Here is a 25,954-nt window from a genome sequence, read left to right on the forward strand (position 1 = left end):
ATACATACCACACACACAGACACACACACCACACACACATATACACACACATACCACACATACATACACACAGACACATATATACACACATATACACCCCAGACAGACACATACACAAACATATTACACACACACATACACACACCCCACATACATACCACACACATATACACACAGACAGACACATACACACACATAGCACATATACATATACAAACACACACACCACACACATACATACATACCACACACACATACACAAAGACAGACACATACACACACACACACACACACATACACACCACACACACGTACATATACACACATAGATAGACCTAAAAACATCAGCGCCTTTCGACTTTGTAAGGCAGTGATGCTCCCTGGACGGCAGGCTTACGGTAGTTAACAATAATTGGAATCACTAATATCTTTACCTAGGAGAAGAAGGAAATGTGAGTTCTTACAAAAACAAAGTGTGTTCACATTTTTCAATAGCAAAGATATGTGTAACCTTTCTAGAGGGTCACGAAGTCAATCCAAACCTGGAGTTGGTTTTCAGTCAAATGTTATCTATTAAAACCTCTTATAGCTCGTAAGCTGGCGTGAGACACACACCTGTAATGCCGGCACTTGGGAGGTAGGAGCTGGGACACCGGGAGTGTGAAGGCAGCCTGTGCTGCACAGTGAGACACTCAAAGAAACAAGAGAATGTCAAACAACAAAATTCCCATAAGTAAAAACAAACCAAAATAAAACGAAAAACTCTGATGATTTGCAGATCGGTTTTTCTTTATTATAATAATAATGTAGAATGTGTTGACAAAGGGAACAATTTTCTCTAATATTTGCTAAAGATTTAATATGATTATTTCCCAATACAGTTGCATGTCAGCTGATACATTGATCATTTTTATTTTGTAGACGTTAAAACCATTTCATCGATCTCATCTGGAAGTCACCCCTACTCTAGCGAAAGTGAAGATGAATTTGCGGAGGTGTGCGTGGAAGCCCGCTCTGGACACAGCGCAGGAAGTTCCCAAAGCTCCTCGTCTCTTGACCTACAGGAAAATGATGACCAAGGAAAACCCCACTGTGCAGTCGAGGACTCCTTGGAAACTGAGACCAAAGAGCAAGAGACCGCAAAGGCAGATGTGGATGACGCGCCTCTGTTGACAGAGGTCAGCTCTATGCATGCTACTGAAGAAGAACCAATGAAGGAAACCCAAGAGTTTATAGAGAGTGAAACCGGGAAGTTCGGGCAGCCTACTTCTCCAGAGGCTGAGCGTCATCTCCAGGAAGGAGGCAGCGTCGCTACAGCGGAGGACACAAAAGCAGGCCTCCTTGTGGTAGAAGAAGACGGTAAGTACAGCCAGTGAGGTGGCAAGCTGTGCACCTGTGCATGGAAGCTGATGTCGGCAGTGCTACAGCCAGAGCTGGGAATCAGTCTGGATGATTCTGGAAGGATTCTATATTTCTCTTTCTCCTTGTCACAGAATTTCACGTGTATTTTCAGCTCGCTGTTTGCCTTCTATTGCACTTTAAAGATGACTTGATCATTCTCACATAGACTGTTTCTTATTTTCTGTAAATCTCTTCCTTTGGTGATCTATCTCAAGAATCAAATAAAACACGATACATGTGTGAAGTCACAGACATGCCTAGCTTCTTAGAGGTTGGCGCTAACACTGCTGTTTGTTGAATCATGTATACACGTGTATGTGCATAGCTCATGTGGATGGTGCTCGCATGTCTTGTGCATGTTTGTGCATTGTCTATGAGCTCACTGCATCTCATAAGCATTGCCATCTCTGATTTCTAGGGGAAGCAGCTATTTCTTAAGAAGGCTATGTTGCCGAGGACTGTACAGCCAAGGGGCACTGGGCCTCGGGCCAGGAGGATGACTCCAGAGTTTCTAGAGACTTCTATTGTCCTCATGTCACTGTCACTTAGATTGAGATAAAAGTGTAAAAATTCCCTAAGATTTTGATCTTCACTCTCAATTATTCTCTGACTCTGGGCTCTTTGAAAGTCTCTGAATTTCTGGAGTGTGGAAGGTCCTGTCTAATGAAGAACTTTTAGGGTGCAGGACAACATGTCCCCAGGACCACAGACACACGGAGGGTCATAGGTGGCTGTCACCTCTGACAAGGCAAGCAGTGGGCTGAGTTGAGTGTGTGGATAGGTGGGTTGTACCTGCCTGACAGCTGCTTCTCACAGAGCGCCCTGGACTCTACCAGGCCTCTGGAGCCCTGCCTTCCCCCAGCTGCCCCCAAACAGGGCAGCAGCCACTCTTCTGGGTTCCAAGATAAACCTTTTTATACTTTTATTGTTATAAAGTCCAGTTATGCTTTTAAAACTTTCAGTGCTTTTAATTGTTATATTTCAGATATTTAAAAGCTATTATTAAGCTAGTCAGGCATTTCCCTGGAAACAGAAGGTAGTGAGTAGTTACCTTCCTGTGGAACCATTGATGTACCATGGTAGCATATTCAAAACAAACATATCAGGGAGGCTTCTCCCAGAACGTGTTAGGAAGGCTTGATGACTGGCCTAAGGCTGCTAATTAGATCAATAGATCAGAGAAGGAATGAAATGATGTAGAATTTTAAAGTGGAACAAGTCCCATGGTATGATGGCCACCTTGCTGTAGATGCCTAAACATGACACCAACAAGAACAGCATCAGTTGACATGTAGAGGGAGAAAGGTCACCAGGTCTCAACTCCAGACAGGGAATCAGGGAACTAAGGGAAAAGCTGAGAGCTGAATAAATAGTCTACCTCAGGGAGTAGCGTGTCAATTGACCATTTAATACCAAATTCTCAGCCCTGAAGACATATACAAGTAGCATTGTATGTACTGAGCATGCACACACACACACACACACACACACACACACACACACACACACACACACACACACACACCACATGTAACAACAAAGAAAAAGATTGTGACCTTGAAAAATATCAGGGGGGGGGTGTGGAGAGATGGCTCAGCAGTTAAGGGCACTCACTGCTTTTCCAGAGGACCCAGGTTCAATTCCCAGCTACCCACATGGCGGCTCACAATTGTCCTTAACTCCAAAATCTGACAGTCTCACACAGACATAAATGCAGGCAAAACACCAATGCACATAAAATAAAAATAAATATACTTTAAAAAGAATAATAGCAAGGGAAGCACAAAGCTGGTGCTTGGAGATAGGAAAAGGGTAAAATGATGAGATTACAGTATAGTCTCAAGGTCTACGTAAGAAGAAAGCAGGCTTTCAGGAAGACTGGGTTTGATAAGGATTTTAAGGCTGGACTCCAGCTTGAAGGTGCTCAGGCTTGCTGTCTAAGCAGGGACATGACCATCAAGTAAGCCCTCAGAAGTAACTAGCATAGGCTAAAATGGACTTTATATTTTTAAATGGCCTAAGAAACTTGAGGAATTTATTTATTTAGGCCACTGCTGAAAGAAGTTACCAATTTTGGTCCTCAAATTATACCACAAAGAGTATTGACATTGCAAAAGTTTGCCTTCTGAAAATTAAAGTTCCTATTAAAATATTCTTGAAACACCTTGATTAAAAAAATAACTCAAAATTTTGATCTTGGGTTTAGTCATTGTATTCTAGAAATTTACATAATTTAAAGTTACTAATGACGAAGACTGCACATGGGCTGGGGACAGAGCACAGTGATACATGCTTGCCCGGCACGTGTGGGCCCTGGACTTGAGTGTCAGCATTGGAAACACAAACAGCTGTAGCACTGATTTTTGTCATTCTTTTAAGAAAACTAGATATTTTTCTTTTTAAAATTAGCATGCAAAGTATTAGAATGTATTCTGATATTTGCATATGCAATTTGCATTTGTGGACTGTTTTTCTGCTCTGTCCTGGGTCCTTTCTCTCTTTCCCTTCCAAGCCCAGCACCTCTTCTTACCTTGACGGCACACGTGTCCTATTACAGCTTCCTCAAACCTCCCCGTGATGGTCCCCTTCGGGGTCTTATGAACTGTGTCCACACTCACACATGTGCATACATATGCCTTTATGTGTTTGCTCCATTACAATTCAAAACAAAGTATCAGTGGACTGGTTTTTAGATTAAAATGTATTTTGAAAGTTCTTCCGGGGCTAAACAATCACATATATTTAGAAAAAAATAAGTGTCTGGGATTATGGGTAATGGCTTGAGGGAGGCAGCCCCAAGCTGCTGCGTATGCAAGAGGTAATGTGACGGCGTCTTCCATAAACACCGGTCCTCAGCCCTAGTGAGGCTCTGCTGCCCTGATGGAGAATGCTTACTGTGGGCACAACCTGTATTCTCTGGGAATCTAGAACCACACTAGAATCTGCTCCCATCCTGTGGCCCATAAGACAGTAGATACCAGCAAGGCCCTACAGACACCGCATTACTTTAGTAATCAGAATGCCATCTCATACTTATAGATTCATAACATATCAGTAGAATGTACATCTCTGTCTAGGTATTGTGTATATAAACAACATATGTGTATATGTGTGCATATATAACTTTTATGTTGCTGTTGTATAGATGTACACATACACATATGTATAAGTAATACATCTTCCTTTCAAGGACAATATACATACTATATATTAATGCAATATATAGTACCATAATATATTTTTAAAATTTGTATAGCAATAGTATAACAGCATTGACACCTGAGATAACATGCTTACTAAGAAATGTTTCTTAAGATGAAAATCAGAGCCTTAAAGAGGTAAAAATCAAGGTGTCGGATGGCCTGGATTGCTTCTGCAGGCTTTTGAGAATTCTAGCCGGCTTGACATCTAACTTGCATCATTCTCCTACTGGCTTCATCCAAAATCCTGCTAAGTCTTTCTTCCCTCACACTCCTGCTCCCCTGGTCATGTGCCCTCTGCCTCACCCTGTCTCATAAGTGCACATGGGTATGCACACAGACTCCTCATGTCAAGGCTCTTTACCATGTGAGCCATGCAAGGTGACCCTCATAGCTTGGAGGATAATGACATGGCCTTACAGGCGGAGATACCATTCAGTACCTAAAGATTTCAAACATTAAGGATGTGAGAATCACTTGAAATGAGCAGTAAGCAAAAGTATATCTTACAGAAAATAAGTTATTTGAAATATTTGAAGCATAGGTTCTTACCTATATTTATATAAGTAGATATTTTTTGTAAAGTAGGGTTTCTATAAAATAAATTGTAATATGCTGATGAATAAAATAACAAATGTTGAAACTATCAATAGATTTTATTCGTCACATTTTAGAAATTATAAGTTTGTTTATTATTTTATCAGTACATTGGGAAATAATTTTTACTTGATATCTCTAACTTGACAAACATTTGTAATCTTATTAATATATGTTTGACACCAGATGGCAAAGGATACACCTTTGATCTTTGCTACTCTTTAATGTATGAGCTATGCTTAGTTGTTACTGCTTATTTCTGTGTAAATAGAGCAGAATAATGTCTGTAAACTAGAGAAAGGTAGCTTAAAATTCTCTCATGCATTTGGTACATGCAAAATTACTTTCAATGTTTGGTCAGTTTTTAAATTTTGAAATAGATTTTACAGCTGGCTGTCATATTTTATAATGTTAGGAAGCATTTAGAATGTATGGCCTCCCTTATGTTTCCGTGTGTTACCACAGTTGCTCCTATGTGGCTCTGACCAGCATCCTCACTGTCCCTGTGCTCCATCCTGGGCCTTCCTCAGACGCTAACCACTTGTCTGCTGTTGCATATTTACATGTTCCCATTTCACTGTGATACCTTTTTAGTTTCACAACAATTAACAGCATTTTAGTGTTTGATTGCCCAATTTATTTCAATATCATAAGTGTTTTCTTACGAAGTTTATAAAAGTATATTTTTGGGATTAAAAGGCACAGATTTTTCATGGGTCTTGATAAACTTTTTCTCACTCACAAACTATTGCCTCAGAAGTTTAATGGTTACAGGGAGAAGGACAGTGTGACAGTAAAAGGTTATACTGCTTGGCTTCCTGTCTTTCTCATATGTGTAGCTGTGCCTAGCAAAACACTGAGGAGTCTAGGAATTTTATAGAGTTGTATTTTCAGATTGTGAACATAAAATGATGGAAGTGTATTGATTTTTGTTAGTTACAATCTAAAAGGCTTATAGAAATAAGTTCGTGTGTGTGTGTGTGTGTGTGTGCACGCGTGCGCGCATGAGCACATGCATGTGTGTATTTGTGTGTATGTGCAGTTGTGTTTTGTGCTTGTGCATGCGCGCGCGCACGCGTGTGTGTGTGTGTGTGTGTGTGTGTGTGTGTGTGTGTGTGTGTGTGTGTGTGTTGCTGGGGACTGAACTCAGAGCCTTGAGCTGGTGCTGCACCAAGGACCTGTTTCTGCGGCTTCATTTTGTATAGTTATGTGTAAGTTAAGAATAGTCAGCGTGTATAATTTAAAACCAAACAAGGTTATAACTAAAGTAAAATTTATTTTGTTGTTATGTGCACATGGGTACAGCCTGAGGAGACCGAATGATCGTCTAAGGGACACCCTGTAAGGCTGGCCTCTCTGATCATTATAATTTGAGCAGAGACATGAGGAAGGGCAGAGGTCAGCAGCAATGTCACCTGCAGAAGATCTGAAGGACAGCTAGGAGACACAGCCTTGGGCAGGGGACGTGCTGCTGATGGAGCTAGGAGAGTAACCTGGCTTAATGGAGGGGACAGGGACAGGTGAGGCCAGAGAGGCAGACCTAATACAGACCACTGTGCGGTGATTATTCTGCCACGGAGATTATTTTCACTGGGAGCTCTAGAGTAGACAGTGGACATGATCTGAAAGTTTGAGAAAGATGACTCTCACAACTTTAGCAGGGCAAGAATTTGTCCTTGAGCAGCTGTGGCCTTGAGGTTGTAATTAATTCTGGGTCTTGTGGGCTATGTTTCAATGTCAAAGGCGACACCAGAATATCTTCACTGTGGAGGCACATGATGTTAGTGGTGAGTTTTGTCATGGTGAGTTTTTGAGAAGATAATTGTCTACAGAGAATGATCAAGACACAAAGATACTCTCCAAGGTGACTGTGGGCTCAAAATGAACTTTAATACGCCTTTGCTCCGTTGTCATGGATGTTTATGGCTTAGGATTTGAGATAAAGCCATTGGCATCGTTTTCTTCTTCTGTAGCACGCTGTGAGAAGGGGCCGGTTTATTTTGTTTCCGCTCTAACAGACTAGAGTTATGAATTGGTTGTCCTTGGGGAAACAGGATGAAGAATTTAAAAGATGCAGTGGGGTGCAAGTTAAGACACTCACGTATTGAGATATGAAATGGTCGGAAAGAGAGGCAATAATGAGAATTAAAGTCGGTGTGGGAGGGACAGACTGACACTTTGTTTGGCGGCTTCAACCCTGGTTAGTTTGTGTGCCCTAGTACACATCCTGCTTTCCGTTGCCTCATTCCTTCTCATGAATACAAATAGTTGCTACTTTAGAAAAGAAAGGAACCAAAATCCCTAAAACCCTTATAATGCACAGCAAATCTACTCTCTTGAATGAATCCCTAATTCACTTCTTGTTCCTTTATAGCTTTTTTAAAAAACCTGAGCTGGTTTTAAATAATGAATAGTGAATGCAGAAAAATTTATTTTTAAAAATCACAAAAGCAAACACGGCATCCTGGATTTGTGTTCAGTTGGCAAAGTTGTAACCCCGATTTCCATCATCATTGTAAATATTTTATTTTTTTCTTAGAATCTAAGTTTCTGATAATGAATCTATGGAAACTTCTAAATTACTCACTTAAACCATCTGGAAAGACTAAGCTTCAAAATAATAAGAAGTGTTTTATTTTGTAAGTATTTACCATTCACCACCTATTTGTATTTTGACTGACACACTTTTTCCTGCATTTATTTAATCACGTTACATTCCCAGTCCCAGCATCCTCCCTCCTCCTTTCCCAGTCCCACCCACCTCCACACCCCCTCCTCCCATTCCCCCACTTCCCTTCCTCCCAAGGGAGAGGAGGCCCCCAATTGTTACCTATCCACTCAGGCATGTAAATGAAACACAAACGTGGACGAATCGCACATCCTCTCCCACTGGACTGGAGAGTGACAAGGCAGCCCAGCTAGGGGAAAGTGATCCAGTGGTAGGTAACAGAGTCAAAGATGGCCCCTACTCTCTCCGTTAGAGGACCCACGTGATGAACAAGCTGCTCACTTGCTACATATGCGTAGCGCCATTGTTTCTGTCCATACAAGCTCTTTGGTTGATGGTTCAGTCTCTGTGAGCCCCCTGCCATGTGCCCAGGTTAGATTACTCTGTAGGTCTTCTGTGATGTCCCTGACCCCTCTGGATCCCTCTGTCCTTCCTCCCACACTTCCACAGAGCCCTCCAACTCACTGCTCGGCCTTAGGTCTCTGCATCTGTCTTTATCAGCTGTTGGACGAAGCCTCTCCGAAGACAGTTATATTAGGCTCCTGTCTGCAAGTACAGTAGAGTATCATTAATAGTGAAAGTGTCTGGCCTCCCATGGGGTGACTTTCCAGTTGGGCCAGTCACTGGTTTTCCATTCTCTCAATATCTGTTCCATCTTTGCCACTACACTTCTTGTAGACATGATATATTTTGGGGTCAAAGGTTTTATTGTGTGTTGGTGTCACCCTCCCTCTATGGTGGGTCGCACCTAGCTACAGGAGGTGCTGACTTTATGGTCCTTAAAACCTGTTTCTTGAAGTCTCAGCTATGGTCATCCCCATAGACTCCCAGGAGCTTTCCCTGTCCCAAAGATGCCCATCCATGGATGTATGTCCTTTCTTCCAGTTCTTCTTGTCATCCCCTCCTGCCTCTGCCCACCTGATCCCCACTCCCACTATTCTTCCCACCCAGGTCCCTCCCTTCATCTACTTCAGATGTCTGTGATATTTCTTGTTCCGAGTGAGATTCAAGCATCTTCCCTTGGGCTCTTCTGGGCTTCTCTGGGTTCTGTGGATTGTAGTATGTTTATCCTGTACTTTATGGCTAATATCCACTTATAAGTAAGTATACATCATGTGTATCTTTCTGGGTCTGGTTTACCTCACTCAGGATGATCTGTTCCAGTTCCATCCATTTGCCTGCAAATTTTATTTTCTCCTTGTTTTTAATAGCTGAGTAGTATTCAATTGTATAAATTTTCTTTTATCCATCTGTTATCCATTCTTTAGTTGAGGGACATCTAGGTTGTTTCCAGTTTCTGGCTATTATGAATAAGGCTGCAATGAGCAAAGCTGGGCAAGTGTCCTTGTTGTGTGGTGGAGCATCTTTTGAATATATGCCCAAGAGTGGCTTAGCTAGGTCTTGAGGTAGATCTATTTCTAATTTTCTGAGAAACCTCCAGATTGATTTCCACAGTGGTTGTACAAGTGTACTCTCCCACCAGCAATGGAGGAGTAAAACATCCCTGAATTCAAGCAGTACTACAGAGCAACAGTAATAAAAACTGCACAGTACTGGCATAGAAATAGACAGGTTGATCAATGGAATCAAATTAAAGACCCAGAAATAAACCCACACACCTAGGGATACTTGATTTTTGACAAAGGAGCCGAAACTATACAGTGGGGAAAAGTCAACATGTTCAACAAATGGTGCTGGTCTAACTGGGTGACTAACATGTAGGAAACACAAATAGATCCATATCTATCACCATGCACAAAACTCAAGTCCGAGTGGACCAAAGGATTAAAAATAACCATACCCACTAAATATTTTAGAAAGAAAGGTGGGGAAGAGCCTTGAGCTCATTGGCACAAGAGACAACTTCCTGAACAGAACACCAACAGCTCAGGCTCTAAGATCAACAATTAATAAATGGGATGTCATGAAACTGAAAAGCTTCTGTAAGGGGAGGGACACTGGCAACAGAACAAAAGGACAGCCTGCAGACCGGAAAGAGATCTTCACCAGGCCCACGTTTGACAGAGGCTAATATCCAAAATATATAAAGAACTCAAGAAATTAAACACAAACAAATCAAATAATCCAATAAAAAATGGGGTACAGAGCTAAACAGAATTCTCAACAAAGGAATCTTGAATGGCCAAGAAGCACTTAAAGAAATGCTCAACGTCCTTAGTCATCAGAAAAATTCAACTCAAAACAACTCTGAGAGTCCATCTCACACCTGTCAAAATGCCTAAGATCAAACACTCAGAGTGACAGGGCATGCTGGTGAGGATGGCAGGCTGACCAGCATGCTTTCATCAGCATTTGTGTTCTACTCATGAGAGCCTGATGTTCTGATTTGTTTCCACGAAAGTCTTCAACTTTTTGCACTGTTCCTCCAGTTTCTACACTGTCCTCAAGGCAGGTGCTGAGAGGACCATGGGCACCATCAAAGAAGAGGCTCACGCCACCCCCAAATCTATAAAAATATCAGTGCAATTGGTGCTATGAGCTCTTGTGCCAGGTGCTTCCTTCACTCAGTTTTACTTGAAATCAGGAGGAATGTAAACACTTGCACTTTGAATGTTTCAGATTTTCTTTTGAATCATGAGCATCTTCAATATGCAGGTGTCACACATCCCACAGACTTTGTTACATGAGAGGACGAGAGAAAGACACGAGGGTCTCCTTGGAATTGACTTCCCCTAAGAGAGAGGAAGGAAACTCACCGAAATTTAAGAAGAACTTCTCCCTCACATAAACTTTTCGTGGTGTTAGAGCTGTTGGGAAATGAGGACCTTCTCCTTCACAGGGGCAGTGGGAGAGTGAGGGTGTGACCAGGGCTGGAGTCTCTGGAGCAATATGCCGTCCCTATCAAGGGGCTCAGAGCTTATCTCATCTTCCCTTCCATGTTCTTGGGTCTGCAATTTGGAATTGATAACTACATTAGCTTAACAGACCCAAGAAGGATGCAGTTCCTACTGGAATCTAAGGTCATTCAAGAAGCTCCACACACTCTTTTAGAGGAAGTTACAAAAATAACACCTGTTTTTTTGTAAATAAAACTGTCACTCTTTCCCAACATACAATGACATAAAAACATCATTACGATTCACAAGGTTGGCTCACCGAGTGCCTGTGCACTCTTTCCCTAGCAGCACAGAGTAAAGTTTTTCAGATGAGGGTGCAAAGAAGCTAGGAGTCACTCTCACAGTATATTATGCTGTCAAAATAAATGAGTTAAGGGAAGTTCTCAGATAGTTCTTGGGCCAAAGAAAAAGTTTATTCCTTAATGATTGATCGTGCTATTAGAACAAGAAAATGTTATTTTAAAATGACATATTTCAAACTGTGGCCTCATTCAATGACTTCACTCCAGTTATAGTGAGAAAATGTTAAGCAGCACACAACAGATATGCAAAACTTATAACATTACTTTCAGGGATGAGTAAGAAGGGAGAATATAGCATGTGTTAACTAAATAAAAATTTGGGATAATATATCACTCTGAGGAAGCAAAAAAAATTAATGCGTGCATGAAGACTTTCACATTATATTCTCAATTTAATGTGCATCTAAACCATAGAGATGATAATTTGGAATTTGAAAAGAAGTTAGAGAAATTAGTATCAAGTAATTAGAAATTATTAAATAATAAAATCAACAATGAAGCAGTAATCACTCTAGTTATCAAAGAACCAGAGAAAGTTTTGCATTGTATTGTATGTTCAATAGAGTTGATATTTTTAATGATAAAGAGGTCTGAAGAATCAATAACAAAAACTCAGTAATCATGGAGAGTAGGAAATTCACAATTCACTAAACAATGGTCATAACTCAAAATATATATTAGCTACATGATAAACATTGCTCACATATATTTTGGGTAGGGTGTGTGTATTTTTATATGTGTGTATGTGTGTATTATGTGTATGTATGTGTGTGTTGTGTGTATGTGGGGTGTGTGTGTGTGTGTGTGTGTGTGTGTGTGTGTGTGTGTTGCTGGGGAATCTAATTCCCTGAGACATGCTAAGCAGGTGTCCACTGCATCTTCGGCCTGACCTTTACTTAGATGATCTACATTAGTGGTTCTGCCCATCATATGTTTACATTATGATTTATAACAGTAGCAAAATTACAGTTATGAAGTAGTACTAAAATAATTTTATGCTTGGGGGTCTTCACAACATGAGGAATTACATTAAAGGGTCATAGCATTAGGAAGGTTGAGAACCACCTCTATATGAACTAAAAGAACCTTTTAGCTATTGAGTGGAGAAACAATACATTGCTAATTGGCAAAATGTGTTGTGAGAAGGTCCTCAGAGTAAGAGAAAAACAAATGAGTCTCCCAGGGACCCATGGGATATCAGCTAACAGTTCAGAGTTACAGCATTATGGACCATGCTTATTCTGGCTTAATTAATTTATGCATATCTTTTCAAGCTTTAGATAATGATTTTTATAATGTATGTTTACTATATTTTTATACTGTAATTTTATACTGTAAACAAGTATGGCATGTATTACTGGAATGTGCATTTGTTTAGTTATAGAAAACTAACATTATAATATGATGTTCTTGTAGTACTTTGAACACTATGAGTCTCCCCTGTCATTGGGGTGAAAAAGATGGTTTTCTAAGAAATTCCTTGTATGAAACCATCCGTTTGCTGTGAATGCTGTGACATGTACTTGGTCTTTCATGGGACCTTTACCAAGAGCTAAAGGATAGCATACGGGGAGCAGAAGAAGCGAAGTGGCTGGTGACATGGGCAGGCACAGTCCCTTTCACTGTGGCTGGAAAACTGAAGAGTGCAGAGGTGGCTAAGCTCTTGCTTTCAGGGTTCAACGTCAGAAGGACGTCTGAGGAAAGTGTCCAGTGAGTCCCCTGGGCAAAGATCTGCTGAGTCCTCCACACTTAGACCAGTCTCCTTACTGAACTGTGACAGCTGCCTCTGATGCCAGGAGTTTCCGTTTGCTCCATAGCACTTCCTCCAGGGACAGCCACAGACAGGCCAGGAGGTGACGGCCACCCTGGCTCTCCAGAAGGCAGCCTCATCATTCGTTTGGAGATACTCACAGTGGGCCAGGTGTCTAAGAAGCTTCTTAGACTAGTTTTGTCCCAATGGCTGCTATTTAACTGTATTATTATTTTTTTATTATTATTATTTTAATTAGCCATGTTTCTTTAAAAATTTAGTTAACATACACTGTAAATATTTAGTTATGATATTTGTATCCATATGTAACACACATTTTTTCTGGTTCACCCATAGCACCCACCTTCTTCCCCACTCCCTTTTCTCCCTGGTCCTCCTCCTTCCTTGCACATCACTCCTGCTCTCACAGCACACTTTTCCAATGATCCTAGATTTCCTGCCTTTCCCATCCCTCAAGACCTCTTCCTACCATCCCATGTCACCATCCACTGTCCTACCTACACACACATCTGAGTTTGCATCTAGATCCCACATAAGAGAGAGCGAGAACATGTGGTATTTGCCCATGAGAGTTTGGCTTATTTCAGTAAAAGCCTCATTTCCTTGAAGCACTTGCACTTAACATAGACTCAGAAGTCAACTGGTACTACAGAAATGCAGCTTTGCCTAATGGTTGCTGATCTGCTCTTGGCCCTGATGTCCTGGAGACTGCCATTGCTCAGGCAACCGAACTGTTAGGCAAATTCCCTAGCCTCTGCTTATTTAAACCTTAAATATAATGCATTATTATGGCATTACTATAATAAAAAATGGCATGTGAGTTGTGTCCTCCCTACTCACAAATGTTGTAAAGCTGGCTCAGTAACACATGCAACCGTAATGGACTTGTCATGAGATGCTGTGATTGCAGGACTATGGTGTTACAAGCCGATGTTCCAGAATGCACATTGGGTAAATGAAGAAACTGATGCTCAAAGAGCAAGTTAAGCAACATATCTGAGCGATAGGACACCCTCCTCTTATTTCCATGTTTGTCTTATCAGCTAAGGCATCATTTCCCCGCTGAGATCCACCCGCAGAGATCACAGGAATTCTTCCCAAGCCACTGGCTACCTCTCAGAAATTCACTGTAAACTAGCCGAGAATTAGAGTTGGCGTTGTAGTGCTGTTTTGATCTAAGCATAGTCCTTGGGTTAGCCAGCGTGGTGATGTCAGAAGGTAGGGAAGGGTAGAGAAAGAAGAAGGGGAGAGGCAGAAAAGCAGAAGGGCAGACCGGAGATGGACACGCTGGGTTTTCTCTTCAGAAGATGGGTCTCAGTCTCCTTCTATTGACTGAGCCTCTTGTAACTACAAGGTGCTGTGCAGTCATGGATGCTATGGAGTTAGAGACACAGGCCATCAGATGGCCAGCTGTGAGGAAGACAGGTAATCGCTAGACACTAAAGACAACTGTAATTGACTTTACAGTTTTCCTCAGCTTGGACTTAGATGGTAAAACATGCAGAAGGCTCATTATCAGCCCCAACATGCATCAGTAGCTATTACTGTCAAGCACAGGCACTTGCTAGCTCAGGGATGGCCAGCTTAGTATGCATACACAACTTCATTTAGACCTCCTGATACCTTTGATTCGATACCTCTTTTGACAGATAGGCAAACCAAGGAAACAGCATGGACTATATGGCCACAGAGGAACCAGGTCTTCTGTGCCTCGGAGGCCCGTGGTAGCAGTCAGCATTATAGAATAGGAATTTGAGTGAAAGTGTGTACCGGCAAACCTATAGGAATTCTGTGACAGCCTCTTAGGCATCTGTCCATACAGGGTGAGCATGGAGGTCAAATCATTAAATCTACTAATGGAGGAAGTGCTTAGGGAGCAGTCAGCACGAGGAGGTTTAGCAATTTAAGAGAGCACTAATGATTGGTGTCATAAAAGAGGGAGCTCACTTTTCTAGAAGGGAAAAGGCAGCTCATCTGCTTCTCCAGTCATGTTGCCCAATCGCATGTGTCCTTGGCAACTGTCACTGCTTTTGGCTGCTGTCTTGTTCTAATGGAACCATTTCTCTGCATGTGTCTCATCACTTTATGATTGAGTATGGTGTGCTGTGTTTTCCTCTAAAAAAAATCATAGCTTGGATGCTGTCTAATAGTTACATATTTTTAGAAGCAAGTTGCATTTTAATGTTTAATTTGTTTAAATTAAATTGACCCTACTTGCTTGAACGAAGTGAAATGCTAGTGTTCCCATGGCATGTCTTATGCTTTTTGATATTTTGTGTGCTCTCCAAATCAGTTGGACAGATAGCAGGTGAAGCCCCGGCACCTGGCCACAGCCGCTCTATTACTGCAGCTGGACTGAGCACCACAGAGGATGGGGCGACTCCCAGGAGGAAACCAGAGGTCAACTTGGGTAGAGGTAAGGGGCTGTCATCACCTGGTGAGGACCTTTGGAAACCCTCCAAAAATGCTGCCCTGTCTTTCATCTCCAAGTCCTCATTTTATCCCTTTGCCCATCTATCCATTTACCCATCTATCCATCTATCCATCCATCCATCTATCTGTCTGTCTATTTACATTCTCCTCTATCAGATTTGGGATATGATGGCAGGACATGGCCCAGAGGCCTCAAGGGTAGCTTTGAAACTGACATTAGCTACATATAAAACATTTGGTTCTAGTTTTCAGGTATTCCATAGTCCATATTCCATAGCCTCACCTCTTGGTTTACTGACCAAGTGGGTGAATTGACCTTTGCTAACCCTGAGTAATACACATTAGGAGATCTAGCACACTGTGCTTTGCAAGGGCTCACGCAAACTCCTCAGCCCCTTCAGAATCAGGAAAAGATTCACTACTGGCAGTGTATAATGGGACTGGTGTCCCGTCTTCAATACTGCTTACCTAAACATCAAGTCAACAAGCATAAGACATGTACATAGGGTCGGTGTCCTTTGTCTGTGGAGGCAGGCTTCCTCATGTGTGATGAGTGGCTTGTTAAAATTGCTTCGATTTGAGTGTGTGTGTGTGTGTGCACTCATTTTACCCCATTTCCAGTTTTTAGTGAGAGTTAACAAGCACTATGAGAAAGCTCCACAGATGATGTAGAAAGCACAGAGAGGCTTCCTTCCTCGTTGGGCAGGAAGAAAAGGTCAGGAGACATTTGAAGACGCAGTAGGAGGAGTCACAGGAGCACAGTGCTGAATGCTGGCGACAGACATTCCATTAGAGGAATTCTGGTGAACCTCCCAAATGTACAATATGGCCACAGAGGCAGGAAGATGAAAGAGGGGGAAGTCAGGGGGCCTCTTCCAGGCAGATGCAGGACTGACCGTTTCACATAAGCTAGTGATTGAACAAGAATTCTGCCAGGTGAACAAAGATGCTGCCACTTTATGAGTAAGAAAGAGAAGGCTTAGAGAGTTGCAGTTTTTTAAGTTCATGTAACTAGTAAGCATAAGAGCTGTACATGCACCAGGGCTGTCTGATCCCTCAGGCACATGCTCATTGCATGGGGTCGGGCGGCCCTGCTTATGAATACTGAACACTTGCTTCTGTAAAACACTTCCCTAACGCTCATGAGATTGCCATAAAACTACACTTTTGGGCACTGTTATTTCTGAGGAAGGCTTCAATTACCCACTCTGCTGAGCTTTGGGAGTGTCCTGTTCGACTTCTCTGTGCTGTACGTTCACGTAAGAGCTCAGCTGGGTGTCATCAGCGTATTTCCTCCTAGAATTTAGACAGTATATTATTATGTGGTGACTAGGAAATTTTATTTCCCTGTTTTCACGAACATTCTTTAATTAATTCATAAATTAGTTGCCAGGTTAGAAAAACAGATGACTTTATTTAAATGTTTTTCATAACTGACTCTTTAATAGCATTTTCATTCAGGAAATTGAGCAATAACAGATAAACTAAAAAGAAACTTGGCATCCTTGGCTATTTCCCATTGTCCCAGCTTTGCTGTCCTTTAAATCAGTCACATTTATTAGTGAAATAAAAATGGGCTACATCTTTTTTTTTTTTAGGTGAATTTGCTACATGTCACCTGACCAGACAGTTTCACTCTCCATCTTCCTTCCACAGCTGTTAAGTACAGTTTGAAAATTGCCAATTGAATCTCATTATATGTCTCATAAAAGCCAACCTTAGCCTCATTGTCAGTCCTGGATAATTAAAACTTTATCCCTTTGATTGAGGACAATATAAATCATATTCTAAGTATATGCTTTAAGGTCAAAGTCATGTCATCTCTTATTGCCTACTATCCAAATCGCTTGTGGTACTACCTGGCAAGAGACTGAGACAAACAGCAAAAGATATGATTGAAGAGGTGGGAGAATAGCAACATTGTAGGATGTGTGGAGGGAAAAGGGAGAGATAAGAACAGCTTGTCACTGGCAGTACTAAAGGTAAAATAGTTATCCGAAATATGCAAGCAAGGCCCTGCTCAGAGTGTAAAGAACTTACTGCTAAACCTGGAATCCACACAGTGAGGGAGAGAACTGACTTCTGAAAGTTGACCTTTCTTCCAGGTGTGCACTGTGGTAGGCAAGTGATGACTCTGACAAGTACAATAAATAAATGCAAAAGAAATTGAGAATCCAAGTGAGCAAAGAAAACAAGGAACATATGTTTGCTTATTGCATAAATTTACAGGATATACTGGAAGAATAATTTGTTACAGTTCATAGAATCTACATGTGTGTCCTTTGGTGTGTATACATACATGTATAACATGTATATCTGTCTCAGTTGCTTTTCTATTGTTTTGACAAACCACTATGACTAAGTGTATTAGTTGGGCTTCTCCAGAGTAACACACTTTATAGAATGCACTCTCTCTCTCTCTCTCTCTCTCTCTCTCTCTATATATATATATATATATATATATATATATATATATATATATATGAGTTTATTAGAAGAATGATTTACAGGCTGTGGTCCAGTTAATCCAACAAAGGTTGTCTAAGAATCCAGTAGTTACCCAGTCCCAAAGTCTCATCTGGTCTTTATTATATGCCAAAATACTGAAGAAGTTGGCTCTAGTGCCAAAGAAGTAATGGACCTTCTAGAGAGTGCAAGAGCAGAGCAGAGAGAGAGAGAGAGAGAGAGAGAGAGAGAGAGAGAGAGAGAGAGAGAGAGAGAGAGAGAGAGAGATACAGATAGATAGAGAGAGAGAGAGAGAGAGAGAGAGAGAGAGAGCCTTTCCCATGTCCTTTATAGAGGCTGCCATCAGAAGGTGTGGCCGGATTAAAGGTGGATTTTTCCACTTCAAAATATCTGTATTAAATTTTTAGCTTCCACATCAATGATTTACGTCAGAAGTGAGCCTTCCACCTCAAATGGTTTAATTAAGAAAAAATCCTGCACAGGTGTGCCCAATTATTTGCTTCTTAGTTAATTCCAGATGTGGTCAAGTTCACAACCAAGAGAAGACATCTCAACAAGATAACATATACAAGAAAAGCGTTTAGTTGGGGTTATGGCTTCAGAGGGCTAGAGCATGTGATGGCACTGAGCAAAGGCATGTCAGCAGGGACAGCTGCGTGCTTGAGTCTTGGTCTGGAAGGAGGAAGCAGAGAGAGATCGCTGCAGATGCTTTAAGTCCTCTGAAACCTCAGCTACCACCCTTGGTGGAAGATCTCCTCCAACCAGCCATATTTCCCAATATTTCCAAAACAGTTCCTCCAACTAGAGACCAATATATTCAAACACATGTGCCTACGGGGGATTCTCATTCAAACTAAAAAACTCCACTCCCTGGTCCCCATAGGTCTGCAGCCACATCATAATGCAAAAACTAATTTAGTACAGCTTCCAGGGTAGCCATAGTCCTTTACAGACTCAACATTGTTTAAAAGTCCAAATCTCTTCTGAGACTCGAGGCAGTGTCTTAATTGTAACTATCTGTAAAATCAAAAACCTAAATCAGTCCTTCCAATACACAGCGGCACGGAGTATATGTTGCCATTGCAAAGTGGAGGAATGGGGGATAGTGAGGAAATACCAAACCAAAACAAGAAGAAAACCCAAGAGGGGACCCTCAGATCCTGTAGCTCCATGACTCATCTCAAAGAGCTTAGATGGCTCAGCCTTTCCAGCATCACACTTCTTTCTCTCGGGATAGCCCCACCCCTTTCCTGCCATTCTCCTTGGCAGACATCCCATAGCCAGGGCATTCCCAGCAGCATCCAGGCTCCACTTCCACAACTTCAGTCAGTGGTCCCCACTGCTCCATGCTCAGCATCAGCAGCTCCCCTTAACTACATAGGACGGGTCTACATCCCCTTTATATCCTTTGTGACTCTAAAGCCAGAACCAGGTGGACAACAATACCAAGTCCAGGTGATTGTTTGGAATGGAAACTGGCCTCTTCCTTGAATTTCATTTACATAAGCTTCCCCTTTCATTTTTTTAATAAAAAGATAAAATTGCTTGGGCATTTCCTTTCAAAAAATAAACGCTTTGACTGTGTAGGGTCCTGCCCTGATGGATCTCCTCCCTTTATTCCATTTTGTATCATGTCTCTTTTAGCGCAAACATTGCCTACAACACTACATTTTCCAGTTCTCCTCACGCTTCTTCCCCTACAGCTGCACATTTTGTATTTCCCTTTCTTCCGCTTGTCCTTTTTCATTGTAGCACTGTGTAAGAGTGACCACCAATATTCATGTAACATATTAAGATAACTTGAAATCTTCTCTGCCAATTAAACTAAATATTTTTCAATTTTGCCTCAAACAAATCTTTAGGGCAAGGGGGGGGGCACATTTTTTTTGTCTCTAAAATGTCACTAGAATGGTCTCTGGATCAACTGCTAATGCTGTTCCACTCTGAGGCCCCTTGACTCAGGCCTCCAGAGTCTACACAGCTTTTAGGCCAACCACCTTCCAAGCTCCTTCTAGGCTGGCTTATCAATCCCCACTTATAGCGTTCAACCACTTTCCTACCTTCCCAGAGACGTCTACATGTCTCCAAAACCTGGCATGGTCAGGTTTATCACAGCAACACACTCCTTGGTGACAACTTCTTCTTAGTCACTTTTCAATTGCTGTGAAGATATGCTGTGACCAAGGCAACTTATAAAAGAAAGCATTTAATTGGGTTTATGGTTTCAGAGGGTTAGAGTCCATGACAGCAGAACAAAAGCATGGTGTCAGGAACAACAGAGAGCTCACATTTGATTCCCGCTGGGAAAATTAAAGATTTAGGGGTCTTGGTTTTCATATGCTTTCACATATTCTGCACAAACCATTCAGAAGGATTCAGGTCTTGGTAAATACTGAGAAATCCGGTGACCTTTCAAAAACAATGCAGACCCACAGACCCAGATTTTCCATGGAGTATTGGAATCCATGGAGAACTTGTGAAATACTTCAGCAGTGTTGTAGGAGGGTTGTTTCCTGGACACTATCCCACACCAAAAGGCCTGGCCTCACTCTGTGATCCTGTTTTGCCAAATGTGACCAGTTTGTGAGCACAGATGCCATGCAACCTGACTTGAAACGTAAATGGGCATCTTTAGTAAAATGCCATACCTCAGTGACAAAGACTTTTGATGACTAAATCTAATCAGAGTAGCTTTAATGTAGTGGGAGTGGCATGTGATATGATTGCGACCTCTGGAGAGTGGCCATGTGGCTAAATACTGAGGTCGACACACTTATTATTTATTTATTTATGCGATCACTTTACAGCCTGATCTCAGGCCCATCCTCACTCCCCCTCCCCCATTCCTCCATCTTCCTCTTCTCAGAGGCTCTCCAGGGGTACAAACCCACCCTGGCACCTCAAGTCCAACCAGAACTAAGCACATCCTCTCCCACTGTGGCCTGACAAGGCAGCCCAGCTAGAGGAAAGAGATACAAATGCAGGCAATGGAGTCAGAGACAGGCCCTACTCCCATTGTTAGGGGACCCACATGATTACCAAGTTGCACATCTGCTACATATCTGTGGGGGGCCCTCCGTCCAACCCATGCATACTCTTTGGTTGTGTGCCCCCATGGGCCCAGGTTAATTTACTCTGTAGATCTTATGGTGTCTTTGATCTCTCCAAGCTCCTCTTATCCTTCCTCCAACTATCCTACAAAACTCCTTGAGCTCAGCCTATTGTTTGGCTGTGGGTCTCTGCACCTGTTTCCATCAGCTGCAGGATGAAGTCTTTCAGAAGACAGCTATGCTAGGCTCCTGTCTGCAAACACAGCAGAGTATTGCTAATAGTGTCAGGGGTTAGCATTCTCCCCTGGGGTGGGTCTCAAGTTGGACCAGTCATAGTCTTGATGCTATAGAGAAGTATGAGTTTTAAGAGAAGCAAATATTTTTCTCCTTCTTGTAAAACGTTTTTTCAAATATTAATATTTGAAATGAAGTAGAGTATTTTGTGTATTTGTTACATGTGGGGTAATTTATTGATTATAAAATCTAAGAACATGGGGGAATGTTGTGTTTGCTCATTTCAACAAGCTCAATATTCAACTTTCCTATTAACGTGCCCATTAAATTTGAAAGCATTTCTTTTCATAATGAAAAAAGGACATTTTCCAATCAGGTCCATGTTAGTTGACAACGTCTTATCAAACAAGGAAAGGTTTGATACATAATTTCAGTGTCCCCTTGATGACAAAAAGTCTCACAAATATCCCGTAAGATTCTATATCTTATTTTCTGCTTTGACCAAAGTGACCATTTTTTTTTCTCATCTTACTTTTATGGCACCGAAAGGAAATTCAGTGGTAGAGGGAAGAACAACCAACAGCTCGAATGAGCAACCCACGCAAGCTGCACAAGAGGCGTGCACAGCGAAGGGAGAAGACACGGAGAAATATGAGTCTCCCAGGGCTGAGGATGGCGAATCCTGTGCGGGACTGAGGGAGAAAGCAGGCATGGAGGAAGATGGTGCTCTCCACCCCCAGGATGCTAACATGGATGTGGGACTGAGGGAGAAAGCAGGCATGGAGGAAGATGGTGCTCGCCACCCCCAGGATGCTAACATGGATGTGGGACTGAGGGAGAAAGCAGGCATGGAGGAAGATGGTGCTCACCATCCCCAGGATGCTGAAGTGCATGTGGGACTGAGGGAGAAAGCTGGGATTGCAGATGTTCCCTTAGCTGGGAGGAGCCCCACAGGACAGCAGTCACCATTAGGGAAAGAGTCAACAGAGAAAGGGGAGCACCCTCTGAGCATAGCTAGTGAGCCAGAGCCAGGCACAGGAGGGAGTAGCAGGCATGGAGAGGAGGACTCAATCCCCACAGGAAAAGTAGCAGAGGGCCGCTCTGTGTTCCTAAGTGTAGAGCCAACTCTGGACAGGCAGAGGGACGTGGATCCCACTGGGCAGACCTCGCTGCAGACAGTGGTGGAGAAGGGGAGTGAGGTCTCTGAAGGGGAGCAGGGACCAGAGGAGGCCTTGCTCACAGATAGCACAAAGCTCATCACAGGGAACCCTGGGGAAGCAGCAGGTCTGAAAGAAGCAGGGAGTTCTGAAGTGGAGGAGGCAGAAAGGGAGATGGGCTCCCCAAAACCAGATGTGGACCAAGGCAAAGAGGGAGCCCTTACAGAACTAGAGGTCATGAGGCCCGTGGAGGACGCAGCACCAGACAGAGAGGATGGTTCCGAAGAGCCAATAACTAGGGGCGAGAAAGCAGCCACAGAGAGGGAGGAAGTTTTGGAAGCCAAAGTACCCTTGAGCTCCTCAGTGGAAGAGACATGGGAAAAGCCCAGGGAGGTTGACCAGGGCAACCCACTCTCTAAGACAGACACAGCAAGGGAGGGAGTCACAGCTGACCCAGAATTCACCCTGGAACAGGATCTGCCAGCAGGGCTCCCTGGGGGATTAGCAGCAGCTGGAGGCATGGAGAAGGCTGAGAGGCCTCCAATGCCTCAGAGGGAAACTGGATCTGAAAGAGAAGAGGCCACAGGAGCCAAAGTGCTGACGATAGAAGACCTGTTAGAAGAGCAAGAAGTTAAAGGAGGAAAGGAGGGCACAGTGAAGGGGGTGAGCTTTGAGGAAGAGGCCCACGTGTCCCCTGACAAAACAGAGGCTAATGCTGAGGACGCAGAACACAAGGAGGCAACTGAGTTGTGTGAGGCTACAAGGCTTCTAGAAGACCCACCCACAGAAAGAACCATTGCCCTGTTTGAAGCAACGCCTCATCTCAAAAAATCACTGGAGGAGAGTGAAGCTACAGCCTCAGAGCACAGAGAAGAGCTCCTGGACCAGGAGAGCAGCGAGGCTCTGTCTCAGCCGGGGAGGGGGCCCAGCCATGGTGGAGAGGGGCTGTTAGGAGATCCTGGACCTGAGTCAGCAAACCAACATCAGGCCCCAGAAACCTTTCCCACAGCCATAGGGGAGGAGCGGCCTGCTAAGGAGCTAAACAGCCACTCAGGACTAGAAGGACTGGGTGAAGATGGAGCTTTGCAAATGCAAGGAGGGGGCACCATGATAGCGCCCCAGGGAAAGCTTCCTGAGGGAAGGCTAACCACAGCAGGGGTGTGTAGTGGAGGAGCTGAGGGTGGGAAGCCACAGGGAGAGGGGGATGAGGAGAGAGAGTGCCCTCCAAGGACAGTGACTGCTGCCCTAACAGGCCAGAACTGGGCCATGGGAGGAGGCGCAATTAAGGCTGAGGAAGATCTTCCTGAGAGAGGAGTTGAAGAAACAGGTGCAGAGCAGAGGGAGGTGTTGGCAGAGTCCAAGCCAGCTGATGAGGACGCTGTGGCCCCCTCCTCTGCAGATGGCCAGAAGAAAATCTGGGACAGGGCAGGTGAGGCTCCAGGAGGAACAGAAGCTGAAGAAAGGGCAGAGGCTGAGGACATGGCTCCGAGAACAGAGAAGGTGGTTGAGGTGGAGACCCAACAGGGACAGTCTCCTGAATTGCAGGAGTCAAGGCCAGGGGAGGACAGAGACAGAGGGGATGTGAAGGCCTCTCAGGATGCAGGCGCAGCTGGGGAGGAGGCAGGGACGAGGCAGCTGCATGATGGACACCAATCAGGAGCAGATGAAGACTTCAGAGGATCCATGTCTCAGAGAGAGTCAGAGCTTAGCAGAGTGCGTCCAGAGGCAACACCTTCCAGGAAGCTAGAATTTTCTGGAACGCACGAGAAGCACCGGGAGAAACTTCAAGGAAAGAGTGAGAGTGCAGATGTTCCGGTGAACACAACTGAGTAGGAGGGTCCATGGCAGCTGGTGAGCTTTAGTCTGGTGTGTTTGCAGGGCATCTAGAAGCCTGGCACAGGTCTCCTCTCTGTGTGGCGGGCCCCATTGCTGTCTGCCGGTTTTCTTATATGTAGCCTTCAGTTCCATGCTGCTTAGCCCCAATCTGGCCTGAAGGGTCAGGCAGACACGGGAGAGGGCCTAAGCGCACACCAGAGGCTGACCGGATCTCTATGTGACCCTTTGTTCATATCCCATCTTTGTAAGTGGGGTTCTCTGAAATGATATCTGTGTGTCTCACACGGCACAAGGAAAACACACACACACACAAAATATATGGAGAAGTCAGACATGGAGGAGCTGGAGGAGAGAGAAAAAATATATATGACCCAAATATATTGTTTGGGAATTAAAAAAAAAAATCACAGAAAAAGATGTGCCCTCAGCAACAGAGCCCAGAAACAAAGGGTTAAAAATCACTTTAGAACTCTTTCCACATTAGCTTTCTCTCATAGCCACATACACAATCCACACCCAAATTCCTCCCAAATCCCCACCACCACTTTATGATTTTGAAGGATGGAAGAGAGCTTACCTACGGCCATTTAATCCTGAAATGCTTCTATGCCTTTCCTCTGATGTTTTTACAAAGTTTAGTCACTGTATGTGTTCCATGCATAAATTGCAAGTACTTTATATATAGTTAATATACAATGTTTAAATACCTAAGTTTTGGATAGTATAAATAAACACCAAAATATATTTATTTTACGTGTTCTGTGTTTCCAAGACATCATCACATCATTAGTGCCTAGTTTCTATTATTGTGAGTGATTTTATTACAGTTCTATCTTTTCTTATTTTAGAATATTGTGAAACTGTCTTGGCTACAGATGCAGAGTGGAAACAGACTGAGGCAGGCTCTTCACCAGGAGTTTAGATTTTCTTTTAACTCTCTGCTGACCTGCATTGATCCCAATCTGTAGGCGCTGGCCAGTAGGTTAGTAACCATGGTGATATAACTCAGGTAGGTTTGCCCTCAAGGGGACTGTGACCCCTAAGGGAGAAGTAGGAGGAGGGTAGTAAACGTGCCTCACGGCTTTTGTGTCTGTATGTAAATCAAAGTGATGCCTTTCCCCCCCAAGCATTTGACTTCTACCAAAGATTACCAGAAGGTGGGCCCTGATTGCTTGATTTTGTTTAAATCGCTTTTTTTTTAAGTAGGTAAATATTAATCCTAATTTCTTTCATGGGCATTGTGTTTCAATCACCTGGTATTTGGAAATTCACTGTGTCTTGGAAATATTAATTCCTCCTATTTACACCTAGGGTAGGTGGGTAAAGTGCAAACCTCCCTGAAAACGCCCTTTGTATACACCTGTATCCTCTTCTCTCTGTAGACCAAAATGTGGCTCGAGGCATTTTGTCTTCGGGAGTGTTTTTACCAGTCTGCTCAACTGTAAATGAAATAAGTATGTAGTCTAGGTAAGGGTGGGGAGGTGATTGCAAAGGGAAGACGTGGTCCTCCACACACTGGGTGGTGATTGCAAAGGGAAGACGTGGTCCTCCACACACTGGGGAAGATGTAGTGTAGCGTACATCCTCTCTACCCGATGTCCTCCTGACAATCAGCAGCCTCGCTCCCTCCCAGGTCCTGCCATTTCAAACCTGAGCGACCCCACAGCCTACACTGAGCCAGTCGTCACAACCACTCTCCAGATGGCACCCAGATATTTTTCCCTAGTTTGGTATTAGCCTGTTCCAAGGGGCTGGGTTTCCTTGAAGACATCTGCAGACCACGCTTCAAAGCTCAGAATGTTGACCCCTTTCTACAAGTGAGAAGTCGAGAATTTTCCAAGGCACCAGTTTCCTAGCCAGGAGGGCAATCGACCTTTCATGGGGGCACTTTCAAGACTGAACTCTTGCTCTACTGGAAAAC

At 43.2% G+C, this 25,954-nt stretch overlaps 1 protein-coding gene across 4 annotated transcripts in view; it reads left to right on the plus strand.

Annotated features, from left to right (window-relative positions):
• The window catches only part of ERICH3 (glutamate rich 3), a 101,866-nt gene extending 76,319 nt beyond the window's left edge, over nucleotides 1-25,547 (plus strand). For all 4 annotated transcript variants that reach the window (XM_084757655.1, XM_084757656.1, XM_084757658.1 and 1 more), the window contains 3 exons: nucleotides 922-1,359; nucleotides 15,151-15,273; nucleotides 21,590-25,547. In XM_084757655.1, the coding sequence (XP_084613781.1) occupies nucleotides 922-1,359; nucleotides 15,151-15,273; nucleotides 21,590-24,030 (3,002 nt within the window). In that variant the 3' untranslated portion in view covers nucleotides 24,031-25,547. The remainder of the gene's footprint in view (nucleotides 1-921; nucleotides 1,360-15,150; nucleotides 15,274-21,589) is intronic.
• The last annotated feature ends 407 nt before the right edge of the window (nucleotides 25,548-25,954 follow it).

Source organism: Acomys minous, assembly GCF_964271855.1.
Source record: "Acomys minous genome assembly, chromosome: 14".
Lineage (NCBI taxonomy): Eukaryota > Metazoa > Chordata > Mammalia > Rodentia > Muridae > Acomys > Acomys minous.